A 14,070-nucleotide genomic window follows, 5' to 3' on the forward strand; every position below is an offset into this window, starting at 1 on the left:
AGCACAGACTATATTCTAAGAGTTTAATGTAATTAGATTTCGGTTATTTTTTGCCTAGTATTACATATAAATAAATAAATTAGGCTATGTATGTCAAGTACTACAACAGATATTTATCTTCATCAATTTACATACATTTTTTTTAATAGTTACCTACTCAAAATGATTGCCTTTCCTAATCATCAACAAGAAAAGAAGCAGAAATATTAATGATTTAAGTCTACCCCTAAGTGATGTGGAGCTTTCTCTAAAAAGTCAAACCAATGTTATCACAGAATCAGTCACTCTCCCTTTTAAGTCCTTTCCTCTGGTTCCCTTCAACAGTCTATGGCAGTACCAATTTTGTCTAAGAAGGAACCTAGTATTTCATTGTAAGATCTACGCTGTCCCATACTGTCCGTCTGTCCTAGAATTACAGCTTGCCTTTGCAGGACTTTAATTTCAATGCTCATTAGTAGCAGAGCAATAGACAGGTGTCTCCTGAAGGACAATGTCCTAAATTTCCCTGCTATTAGAGGCTATTTGGGAGGAAGAAAGAGAGTGAGAAATGATTTTCTGAATATGCATGTTTTTCTTATTATCAGCTCTTTGAATAGCCATTAATTCTTTAATAGGAACGTAAAGTATTTCGCTTCTCTTTGGATTCTGGAAGGCCAAAAGAGGCCAATGACCCTGAAAGAACCCAAGAGCTAAGTTTAAGTTACCAATTTTCATTATTTTCTCAAATGGCACCACTGTATTGCATTCTTTCACAAATGTTTCCAGAGACTGAGCTGGAAAAGAAAACTACCTTTTTTTCTAGATACTTTCATGGAATGATAAGAAAAGAGAATCTTTTTGTTAGGGTTATTTCTAAACTCATCAACTAAAAATGAATGATAACTTCCTTATTATCTTAAATAATATCTGAAATAAGTTGCTAAATCTGAAAAACAAAGTACCAGTTAAAACAGTAAGAGTCTCTTCAGATGTATAATGCAATATGCTAAAAACATGAAATGACAACTCCACGGTTCTTTCTTTATGAAGACATATTAAATAATAAGATAAAGGGGGCGCCTGGGTGGCTCAGTTGGTTAAGCGACTGCCTTCGGCTCAGGTCATGATCCTGGAGTCCCGGGATCAAGTCCCGCATCGGGCTCCCTGCTCGGCAGGGAGTCGCTTCTCCCTCTGACCTTCCCCCCTCTCATGCTCTCTATCTCATTGTCTCTCAAATGAATAAATAAAATCTTAAAATAATAATAATAATAATAAGATAAAGGAGTACAAATAGTCCTAGGAATTCTGAGTCTGTTAATATTATTTATGGAATAAGAGTTTTCATTTTGTTTTCTTCGAATCAATATGATCTTACCTGTATACTCCCGTTACTACTGTACCAGGTCCAGTTTAAAGGAGAACAGTGTTGACATTTACATATCAAGACAGCTGAATCCCCCACATAAGTGACCAATGGTTTGTTTTTTCCTTGAACTTCAGGGACTAAGAAAAATTTAGAGAAAGACATATTACTGAGGGAGTTTGAATAGGGAAATGTATGCAAGTTGAAGACAAATTCTCCTTTCATTTTCTCATCAGTATGATTTTCTTTACATAATTTTAGTTTCATATGACATGAAACCATTTTTTTAATTGGAGTATAGTTGATACACGGTATTATGTTAGTTTCAGGTGTACAACATAGTGATCAGACAAATCTACATGTTATGCTATGCTCACCACATGTGTACCTACCATCTATCACCATGAAACACTATTATAATAGCATAGACTATATCCCCTATGCTATACCTTTCATCCCCCTGACTTATCCACTCCATACCTGGAATCCTATACCTCCCACTCCCCTTTACCCATTTTGTCATTTCCCCCACCACACCACACCCCTCTGGCAACTACCAGTTTGTCATCTTTACGACTCTTTTTCTGCTGTTTTTGTTTATTTGTTTTGGGTGATAAATTTCCTAAGAAAGTTTCAGGCAGGTGCCATTAGTAACAATAAAAATGACCACTGAATTTAGAAAAATTAAGTTTTAAGGATATGAATAACTTGATAAAGAAAATCAAAACATAAAAACATAAGCAAAGCAATAAAAAGAGAGCCAATATCTCCATAGTGCAATCAGTTTCTTCTCATTGACCTCAAAGGATATATTAATGAATGTGCACTTAGACTGGAGGTGTAGACTGACCAACAAAGGTTACTTTTACTTTTTTTCTTTTACTCATTTTAGCGGATTTTTGGTTTTATGTTTTTTTCCCTTTTTTATTTGGCAACAGAGAGAAAGCATAAAATTATATCTAAATTTTTAATGCTATATTGACAAATTTTATAAATATTGCTTGATATTCACTTGTTATCCTATTTTTATATTTTGTTTTGGGGAGGGCCAGGGTAGAAATAGAAAGATCAGTTTTAAGTACTAAAGTCAGCTTTCTAGATTAAATACATTCTCTAAGTGCTCTTGGCTTTGTACTACCCAAAGATAATTGAGCATTTGCTGGATGAATCATAAAGATGAGGAAGGGGGAAGTAATTGGTAATGACTAGAAAAGAAATTCTGACTTGTATAACTACCAAAGAAGTGGTACAAATAGGGTTGGAGAATAGGATTTCTTTATGGGTTCTGTCCTCAGGTGATTAAGATTGCAATGATGGGTATGGAAGTCTTCTTTTTTCCTTATTGTTTAAAGTGTGCCTAAAGAGGGGCCTTAGTCTGTTAAGTGTCTGCCTTCAGGTCAGGTCATGATCTCAGGGTCCTGGGATCGAGCCCCACGTCGGGCTCCCTGCTCAGCGGGGAGCCTGCTTCTCCCTCTGCCCCTCCTCACCCCCCACTTGTGCACGTGCTCACTCTCTCTCTCTCAAATAAATAAATAAAATACTTTAAAAATAAATAAATAAGATGTGCCTAAACACAATTGCACATATCACCCTCTCCTTCATCAAGGCTGCTGACCAGCTGAGTGTTGAATGAGGCAGTGCTCATAAAAAAGAGATGCAAATAAGAGGAAGGTATGTCACACCCATGACAGCATAAATGCTTCAAGTAATTCATACGAAAGATAATAGAGCAATCTATAAACCAGTTGTTCTCACACTTTTCATAACCAAGGAAACATGTTTTGATGAAACTGGATGGTCTACAATTTTACATTAACCAAAGCTGTGAACTGCCTATCAGAATTTATACTCACCCACTGATACTTAATGAAAACCGAGTCAGGTACCACTAGGGCACTCCTGAGAGAGGAGACAGGGAGTACGAGTGATTACCTGGATTTAAGACATCCCAGCCAGAAGATATTCTGAGCACTCCTTTTGACTGAGGCCACGAGGGTCCCACACTCCCAATCGGGTCACCCTCAGGCTGAGGGATATTTAGTTAATATGTGGTGAATAGGTGTCCATTTCAAAGGTCAGGTCATTAAGTGTTTGAAGGAAGTCAGCACAATGTGACAGTGATGTGACAAAGAATTGATCTGGGTCCAGGAAATACATACACTCAAATTACAGTTTCGGTGTTACTAACATTGAGTTCTTTGGTCGGTCATAACCCATCCTACTGTGTTGTTGTAAAGGATTAAGTATGAGATCATAACACATGAAGTGTTTGGTGCAAAGTAAACACCACAAAATTGTGATCATGCACTGGTACTGCTTTTCTTAACTGACCTCCCTTACAATTTGTAATACCCATGGCCTTATTACGTAGTGGTCATGAGCCAGCTTACTAGGATAGATCATCATCATGTGCAAGAATGATTTCCAGGTCAGCCAGTCGTGTGGAAGAGAGAAGAAATAAGACTTAGAATATAAAAAGAGAACTGGAAATTCATCTGAATACATCTCAGAACTGTAGGAACATGTAAGAACACCCCAAAACATAGGAAAGGCTCCAAACTGAATGCTTTATAGACCCCCCCAGCCCAAGTGAGAAAGGAGATTAAAAGAGTAAAATGATGGAAAACTCAAGGTTATGAATCACAGGAGACAAGGCCCCAAAGAATGAAGAAACAGGAGCTTTGAGATCCTTTAATAACATCTATTTTAAACAACTTAGTGAGGCTGTAAAACAAATTCTGCTTGGAACACGCATTCAAGTACTTGGCGAAAGCAGCTGAATAAGATTTTTGTGTAAGGATTACAATTTCAGGATAAATTAAAACAATTTAAATCAGGGCACCTCAACCCTGCTCCTTACCATAACAAGAAATTACATTGGTTAAAAGTTAAAAAGAGGGGCGCCTGGGTGGCTCAGTCGTTAAGCATCTGCCTTCAGCTCAGGTCACGATCCCAGGGTCCTGGGATCGAGTCCCGCATTGGGCTCCCTGCTCAGCAGGGAGCCTGCTTCTACCTCTCCCACTCCCCCTGCTGTGCTCCCTCTCTTACTGTGTCTCTCTCTGTCAAATAAATAAATAAAGTCTTTAAAAAAAAAAAAAAGTTAAAAAGAAACTCTTGTTTCCAGACCTATGTAGTATACAGAGCAGAAAAAACACATGGAATAATAACCTCACATATTACATAGAATCTAAGAATAAAAAGAAAAGGGCCCGTTCACCACATACTGGTTTTAACAAGAAAAAGCAGAATAAAGCAACTGGTACTTTGACATAACCTGTGAGTGAAATTTTTAAATAAGAGAATAATTGTTATTCACATGCATTTTTTAAATAAAAGCAAAGATGGTGTCTCTCATGTAAGTGTTCTCCCTATTAAGTCAAACTACTTTCGTTTTGTTCAGTTTCCTCAGTCTGTGGCTACCTGCCTCTGGGCTCATCTGGGGACCCAGACAGCAGTCTGCTGCAGGAAAACAACCAATAGAGGAAAATTGAAAGCAACTCTAGGATCCAAGAGAATAGGCGGACCATCTGTCCCGATATTAACGTAACTATATTTTAAGTTCTTGAGAAACAAGACAATAAATTTCAGCATCAAACTGTTACAGGCCTAAATTACACTGAACCACAGAATATTTCATTCTGTTTTTTTTTTTTTTGAAGATTTTTTTTTTTCATTTATTGATTTATTTGACACAGAGAGTTCAAGCAGGGGGAGCGGCAGGCAGAGGGAGAAGCAGGCTTCCCACTGAGCAGGGAGCCCCATGCAGGGCTCGATCCCAGGATGCTGGGATCATGACCTGAGCCGAAGGCAGCCGCATAACCGACTGAGCCTCCGAGTACCCCTTCCCCCCATTCTGTTTTTCTTTCTCATGGTAGATCTAGTTTCCTCACTAGATACCGGAGGTGGTGTCAATAAAAGGCTGAGCAGTGGCCTGTGGACTGAAGTCCCCGGTGACCTCACTAGACATTCCCTCCTCTCATTCAGCCCTCCAGTTTTCCAGTCCTAGAAAGGAGGATTATCATGGATTAGTCATGGTCCAGGGCACTGATTGGGCCCTGTTTTCTAGGGATAGAAATCTGGAGGTATAAATAACTCAGCCTCATGCTCAGCATATTTTTCCTGGCTCAGGAGGGTGTTATCCTCCTGTTCAGAGGAGTAAAGACCTAACTGACCTTGGGCTGTGAAGGAATACAAGGCTCTGCTTTGGCTTGAGGTTAGTACGACCTCATTGAGGAAAAAGAAGCCTTCCATGTGGCAAAGCCTTCCAAGAATTTCAGCAAGGTTTGTGGCCAAGGCTGGCCAATAACAAAATGTTACTTTGCCTTAGTGTCCCTTTTTTGGTGTGTATTTCCTTACTTGAGATTTTGCTGGGAAAAAGAATGACTGGACCAAGTGAGAAGGAAGTTATTTGAGGGCCTCCTGACAAAACACAATCGATCTATCAGTTCAAGACTGCGACCTAGTCATACTTCATTCCAATATGCCCAACACCTGGTGTGGCTTTATTATTAAATGAAGTATGAGAACACAGAAGCTCCTGGAAAGGTCAACCCTACTTTAGGGGAGGCCTCAACTAAAGACCTGCAGATAAGCACAGATTCAAGCTTAGCTAAAATAAGGATTCTTTTCTGAAGCCTCTAAGTTCCTTCCAAACCTCAGATAAGCAAAACCACACTTCTCAAGCTCCATGTGAAAAGGTGGACATTAACCACTGCTCTGCTATGCTTTATATGACTGATAACAGCAGTGTGGATCTAAATTACAAAAGGCACCATGGTCAGGAAACACCAGTTTGTTGGAACTTCTCCAGAGGCCCCGGTTGGTTCTGGGCTGCTACTTATGTTTGGAAATACTTATGCAAAGAAGCACAGCGATACGGTATTCTAATATGTTCTGTTGACCTTTTGAAACTTCAGATAAGGCAGAACCAGTGAGAGTCTTGGATTGGAAGACTCCAAGTTTGAAGATGCTGAAATTGCTGATTCAGACTAGTGTCTAAGAAGATGGGGCCTAGGATCTACCTGATGACAGTCAAAGCCCTATGGAGTTGTAAAGTTAGAGATTTATATCATGAACTAGGAAGAAAATCAGCCTGGGTCATTTTTGGCCCAAGAACATTTAGGTATTACCAAATTAGGGAAAAGATTTTTCCACATAGTCAAAGACAGCTAACTAGACTTCAGCACTGGGGGTTGAAGCTGAACTTCCAACTGATTCTTCCATAGTACTATTCCATATTTTGACGCCTTGGATACTTACTAGTGAAGACAGATGGCTAGGCCAAGAGAGGCTTCACAGCACTTGGCACCATCAAAATCTCACCAAGACTTCTCAAAAGTTCTATGTGCCATTACTTACTCTTCATCAACTAAATTTCTGCATCTTTTCTATTAAGAGATTTTAATTTTTTCTTTTTTTTTTTTTTTAAGATTTTATTTATTCATCTGACAGAGAGAGAGAGAGAGCACAGGTAGGGGGAGTGGGAGAGGGAGAAGCAGGCTCCCCGCTGAGCAGGGTGCCAGATGCGGGATTCGATCCCAGGACCTGGGATCATGACCTGAGCCAAAGGCAGACGCTTAACTGACTGAGCCACCCAGGTGCCCCTCTAATGAGAGATTTTAACACTGATGCATATTATAGAAGTTTTCAGCAACTACATCAGAATAGTTGACCTGCTACTGAGAAACACGGTCGCCCACCTCTCATCTTTCTTGAATGAAAAGTAATCACGACATGTTAGCACTTGGAAGCTTCCAGTGTGACTTTTGCTCTCTCTCCTGTACTAGCATCAACAGCCAAACACACAAAGTCAGCAGGGTTTTTTGCATTGTACTAATCAGTGATTTGAGGCCCTTTTGTAATCTTGTAGTAATAAATCAACCAGCTCCCATAAAGGCAGAAGCAGGGGCTTTGCTGATGAGTTGTTCTAAGGACTCAGGCTCATGCACTAGTTGACTCATTTGATCAGTGGCAGAATGGGGTTTTTTTGGCTGAATTTAAAATAGAGGATAAAAAAGGCTTTTCAACCACACTCAACTTAGGATTGCTAAGGAAAAATAAGCCTTCTTCTTAGGAAAACCCATAAGCAAGTCATGTGGAGACATAATATAATAGGATATTTATAAAAATAGATGCCATCCTATAAGCCTTACAGATCTAATTAAATAATAACTATAAAAGAATTGTTCTGCAGATGCCTTTAAATTGTAATCAAATGAAATTACTTCTCCAAGCAATATTCAATTTAGACGAGTTACAGGAAAATATTATTTTACCAAAGAAGATCTGGAAAGGGCTAACTTACTAATTTTATAAATATCTTCGAGACATAGTGTATACTTAAAAGTTATATTAATGTTAAGTGGGCATTAAAAACTAATAAACTGGGGGCGCCTGGGTGGCTCAGTCGTTAAGCATCTGCCTTCAGCTCAGGTCATGATCCCAGGGTCCTGGGATTGAGCCCCGCATCGGGCTGGCTGCTCAGCTGGAAGCCTGCTTCTCCCTCTCCCACTCCCCCTGCTTATGTTCCCTCTCTCACTGTCTCTCTCTCTGTCAAAAAATAAATTAAAAAAAAAAAAAAAGAACACGGCTTCATCAAACAGGTTGGGAAACTCTCACACCTGTATTTGAGTTTAGATTTAAAAAAAAAAAAACTAATAAACTGAACTAAGCTACTTTAAGAAAACTATAAAAAGAAAAAAAAAAAAAAACATAGTAAATATTCAGTGGCTCTTTGCATTTCTCAAGCACTTGATTTCAAACCTAAGCCTTGTGTTGGTGCTCCTGACACTAGCCAGATGATTCAGGCTGGTCATCTCAAAATAGATATGGAATCAAGAGGCTTTCTCCAAGACCACATGGCATTGAATGTATTGGTATATTGAAAAATAAAATGCTTCTGTTAATCTTTCACATTTGAGGCAGGACAGATCATTGCCAAATAATAATTTAAGTAATTTAAATTACTTAATTTAAAGTATTAAGTTACTTTACTTTATTTTTTTTAAGTTACTTTACTTTTAATTTAAGTTACTTTACAATATTTAAACTTTGAACAGGTGTAACTAGTACATATTTCTAGAAAACAGTCCTATCTAGATGGGGAAAAAAGCAATTTTTAAAACTGAATCTCCTGGAATCACTTTAAGCCTCATGATTTGATGAGTATTCCCTCAAAATCTATAGGCCTTCTTTACATATTTAAAGGAAATTCAATAAAATGTTTACTAGAGGACTGTGTGGGTGTGTACATGTGTTTAATATCCTCTTAGCTCATTAGGAAGGAAAGAAAGAAGGGAGGAGGAGGATGCAGAGGGAGGGAAGGAAAGAAAAAGACAAGGGAAAGAAGGGAATAAGAAAAGGAAATGTATGGTGCATCTATCCTTCACTAAATTAAATTAAGCAAACAGAGGAAAGGAGGTTAAGAGAGAATGTACATGATCAGAATAATCAAAGGATGGGAATAGTTTCTGCCTTTGCAGAGACCAAATTGCATAAACACAAGGATTTATTATATTTACCAAGTAAGAACATTTACAAAACCACATGAAGAAAATGAGTCTGTGAGAACAGAGGGAATATAGGGAGGGATGTAGGGATATAGGTGCAAACCACCTTAAATCATGATAATGTTGAAGCGGGCCATTCTGCTATGGATGGGGCCTTGGAGACAGTATCCGTATTTTGTCAGGGCAGCTAGCCAGACCTCACAATTTTCAGGAAAAATGGAGAACAGTTTCTCATGTACCTTGGGAAATTAATGTGAAGCAAAACCCAGAACAGTTAATATGGCAGCAGACCACATTTCCCAGATACCAACACGGACACTGTGGTTCCCTAATCTATCACAGAATAGGGGTTTTTCATGAAGATAAGTGTCCAGCTCAGTGACTAGTCTGTCTTACGAGATTGAGACCTTTATAGTTTTGGTTTAATGATAGTAAGAGGAAAATATTCTGATTTTACTTTTTCTTGTTCCAGAGGGAAGAGCTATGGATTTTATACATCACTGTATAAAGGAGGGCCGAATATTTGAGGAGACCAAAAACTGGCAACCCTTTGTGCATCTCTATATTATTTTTAAATTTTATGGATCCCTAAAGCCCCCAAGTCCTGGACCCACTGGTACAGAACACCAAAGCATATTCTCACACATGCCTAAAGGGACAGTACATAAAAGCTCTGAGTTTAGTCGGCTAAACAAATGAATAAGCAAATAAATTCAAGAGACTGTTACAAATAACCTGGCAGCCCCATCTTTCACACTAAAATCTGGATTTAAGCTAGGGGAGGGACAGGAGTGGGAATGGGTTGGGAAATTCAAATGCTACCACTGGGAAGACTGGGAAGTTCCATTTTTAAGGTCACCACTTTAAGATTCAGTGGAAAGTATATGATTTTCTTTCAGCTCATTATGTTTAGTATTGTAATGGTAATTCAAAAATTTGGGGATTCAGAATTCTAAAAATATAATGCTGAAGTTATTACTCTATAAATTATTAGCACTAACCTCTGAAATTAAATGTGCCCCTTTGTTTCTTTTCCTCTTCAAAGAAACACGAATAGTTTCCCATTTGATTGCTATTAATGATGGTAAACCTAAAGAGAATTTATTAATATAGGTTTAGTTCTCAAAACACTTCTTGATAAAAATGAAAAAGACTTAGCATTTAATCAAAATTCTAAAATAGAAACAATTCTGTAAATATGCAAATTAGAATATTAGCATAACCTTCAAGAGACAGCAAAGGAAAGAATGCCCAGTCATCAAAAATGTTTAAAAGGTGATGAATTTCATCGAGCCATGCAGGTGAAAATTTTATGTACTCACATGTACTGGGTATACAGGATGTTTCCTGTGGCATTGATGCAATAATTCGTAAGTTGTTCATCACCTTTTTTCCAAGTCACATTTACTGAATTCACATCCCCAGATGCCGTGAATTTGCATGTGAGTTCTATTCTAGAAGGTCGTTCTAAAGTGATATTTTTTTCCACTGGCACACTGGACTGTTCTATTAGCCACAAAAGAAAACAAAACAAAACAAAAAAGATGTTGTAAAAGTTACATTTAGGGGAGATCCAATATATAGAAAGCAGGTTTAAGTCATCAATAACAATGCTCTATCAACAATTTCTTAATGTAACATTCCTTTGAAGAATTATTCCTCTGTCGACATAGATTTGGTTCCCTTTATTATTCTTTTTCATGGTCACAGCGGAAGAAAGTGTTTGTTACATTCCCTTTATTATTCTCTTTCATAGTCACAGAGGAAGAAAGTGTTTGTTACATTACCAGAATAGCAAAAGCCTGAGGCTATAATCTTAATCTCCTTAAAATTTCCAGCTGACAAGGATATAGGGGAAAGAGCACTGTATAAAGGAGGGCCCTATGCTCTGACTGTACAGAAACACTCCAACTGTAAAAGCAAACAAAACCTAAGGGAGAGAATGGAGTAACTGCTTTGATTCCTTTAAGGAATCGTGTTATTCAGTTATTACAAGAACGTTTTGTGTAGAATGTGGGTTTGTGTGATATACTAATTCTGTCATTCCTAGTCTTCTTAGTCCTTAAAAACTTGTAGGGATTGGACAAAGATACAGATGAACGGCAGAATTCAAACACTCATCCTGTACTTCTGAATTTTCATCGAATTTGAAATTCTGGTACAAAACCACGAGGTGATATATCTCTCTACAAGTATATAGATAGCTATATCCCACTTATGGCAGATACATTAGAGCCAACTTTTTTTTTTTTTTTTGAGCAGTAGTAAATAAAGGAAAAATACCAAACAGGTACACTGCTCTTCCTATACTAAATGTGCAATTGGTAACCAGATAATAGAGGAGGAAAACTTTCTTTTTATACAGTTCCAGCCAATAAGTGAAGAAACTCTAGAAATCTGACACAATGAGCTGTAACTCCTGGTGAATCATGGATCTCGGCATTCTACATCATCTGCTGCAACCCTCTCAGACATGGAACTGTGTGTCTCCTAAGGAGGAACACCCCACTACCTAGGCAGTCGTTTTGTCCCCCCGCAAAAAAAAAAAAAAGAAAAGAAAAAAAGTAAAGGGGGAGGGGGTACTGGAACTAAGTCTCTAGATCCAACTACCAGTTTACAGGAAATACAGAGGATGGAAAAACTTGTTAAATGGCACCCCGTGAAAGCGATCGACCGAATCTAGAGTGTAAGAAAACTCAACAAGATGAACGATCTGGTGTTTTCAACAGATAAATTAGAAAAAGGAAAGAAATAAACCTAAAAATGAAAAGATACTTTAGAAACACGCCTTTAAAAAAAACAAAGTAAAACTAAACTATAATATTTAGGGATGTACACCTGTGTGATAGAACAATTTTAAAAAGCAAGGACATGACCCCCTAAAAACCAGAACAGTGGTGGTTACTGTTAAAGGAAATAAAAGGGTTGTGTTTGGGAGAGGGCACTGCATTATGTAAACACATTTCTCAATATCCTGCTCAAAAGCGTGGCATCAGTAAAAGCAGAATGCAGAGCCAAAATGTAGAAAGAAAAAAAAAAAACAGAACCTAAATAGCATAACATCACTTTTAATTACATTTTAAAACTTTATAAAAATGCTTCCTTAAGCAATGACCAGGTGCAAAATTTGCAAACAGTGAAGTACAGCTAGTGTGAAGTGCTTTGTGAGCACATGCCCGAAATACCTAGTCGCATAATTACAGAAGTGCTGAGTTGAATTTTATGCACAAAAAGAAAGGTAAAAAACAAAACAAAACAAAAAAACCCCTAGGTATAGACAGATCTTAACAAGATTCAATTATACAGAGAAAAAACTGAAGTGGTCAAACTGAAGGAATTTGCATATTTTTGTGCATTTGCTGAGCATCTACTGCATACCAGAAATTACATTAGGTACTAGTAACAGGAGAAAATGTTTTAAGATATATCATATTTGGTCCTAAGCTTCTGTTTTCTGTAAATTTTCCTCCTTCAGCTTTAGCTCTTGGGTACCCTGAAAACCTAGGCCTGTCTTTCTGTCAAGGAAATTTACTTCATCAATTTCATGAAGGAGTTCTCCATACAGTCTCTGTCTTCACCCCAATATAGCATATTCTGTTATCTTACCATATTACAGAAAGTGCTTTATCATAGGTTAAAAATGGCCTTAACTGTCTAACCTGACTACCTCTTTTCCTTCCTTGTGGGAGACAGACCATCTACCAAAGTCTGTAGACTTTGGTAATGTAACAAATACTTTCTTCCACTGTGACTATGAAAGAGAATAATAAAGGGAACCAAATCTATGTTGACAGAGGAATAATTCTTCAAAGGAATGTTACATTAAGAAATTGTTGATAGAGCATTGTTATTGATGACTTAAACCTGCTTTCTATATATTGGATCTCCCCTAAATGTGAAAATTCTTTCATATCTTGCAAAACTCTGCTCAGTTGTTGCTTCAGGGACAAAGCCTTTGCAGATTTCTTGAGTTGTTTCCCCAGGTCTGAGCTGAGTGTCACTCATTACTGCTGGCCTCTGCCCAGCCCGGGTTTACATTGGCAAAGCCACCTTGCTCAGAATTGAGGAGACCCAGGCCTTGCTGTAGGCCATGGAGTTGCCAGAGGTTCTGATCACCCAGAGAAAGCTATTGTGACCCTTGCATTATTTCTTGGGCACCCTGTGGGGGTTGAATACAGACCATCTTTCTTGTTGGAGGGCTGGCAAGAAGACAAGACCGCATTATCACTCCTAGCAGGAGGCATTACAGAGGTATTTACATTCCAGAAGGGGACTCCAGGGCACCACACTCTTTTCAATGATGTGGCTCACTGGAGCCTCTTAAAATATCGGGAAGTTAAAATATGAACGATCACCTCCATGTCATAAGGGAACAGCCCCGTGTCAGGTTCCTTGCCTGAGGTGACTCACAGGGCAACACCACGTATCTTTATGTTGGACACCTCAGCTTCCTCATTTGTAAAATGGCACAAGACATATTTCACGAGACTACAGAAAGGATTAAATGAGCTATCATAAGGAAAATTTTAGTGATATATTAATTGCTGAATAATTTCCCACTTAACTTCCTCTCAATATTGATCTCACTGGGGAATATAACAAAAGCTATCAGGTATTGCCTGAAGTTCCATATTGCTCATATCATTTAATCTTTACAGCAATTCTATAAGTACAATTTTTATCATTCCTACTTCATAGAGGAGGAAGCTGAGGCAAAGAAAGGTTAACTATCTTTCCCTAGATCATATATCATGATAATGACCGATATGAATACAAATTTGGGTGTGGCTGAGTCCAGATTCTCATAACCAACTATGTGTACCAACTCCCAAAGATATGAAATTCTCATGACAATGAAATTAACTTCCTCATCACTTTCAAACTATTGAACTGAGGTTTTATTTTTTTTTAAGATTTTATTTATTTATTTGAGAGAGAGCATGCGAGCACGTGCACAAGCAGGGGGCGGGGGCGCAGAGAGAGGGACAAAAAAACTCTGGACTGAGCACGAAGCCTGATGCGGGGCTTGATCTCATGACCCTGAGACCATGACCTGAGCCGAAATCAAGAGTTGGTACCTAACCGACTGAGCAACCCAGGCGCCCCTAAACTGAGATTTTAAATGAAAGAAAATATTAAGAGAAGATGAAATAAATTTATAATACAGCAATGTGATGGTAGACAAATGGTATGATCAACATATTTTAAACATTCACACTT

The 14,070-nt window shown here is 38.1% G+C and overlaps 1 protein-coding gene across 2 annotated transcripts in view; it reads right to left on the reverse strand.

Annotated features, from left to right (window-relative positions):
* The window catches only part of LOC118006632 (embigin-like), a 48,723-nt gene that overhangs the window by 12,540 nt on the left and 22,113 nt on the right, over nt 1-14,070 (reverse strand). For both annotated transcript variants that reach the window (XM_034999349.1, XM_034999348.1), the window contains 3 exons: nt 10,173-10,356; nt 9,852-9,940; nt 1,355-1,482 (listed from right to left, as the gene is read on the reverse strand). In XM_034999349.1, coding sequence (XP_034855240.1) covers nt 1,355-1,482; nt 9,852-9,940; nt 10,173-10,356 — 401 coding nt within the window. The remainder of the gene's footprint in view (nt 1-1,354; nt 1,483-9,851; nt 9,941-10,172; nt 10,357-14,070) is intronic.

The sequence above is a fragment of the Mirounga leonina genome, unplaced genomic scaffold (genome assembly GCF_011800145.1).
Source record: "Mirounga leonina isolate KUSES-001 unplaced genomic scaffold, KU_Mleo_1.0 Mir_98, whole genome shotgun sequence".
NCBI lineage: Eukaryota > Metazoa > Chordata > Mammalia > Carnivora > Phocidae > Mirounga > Mirounga leonina.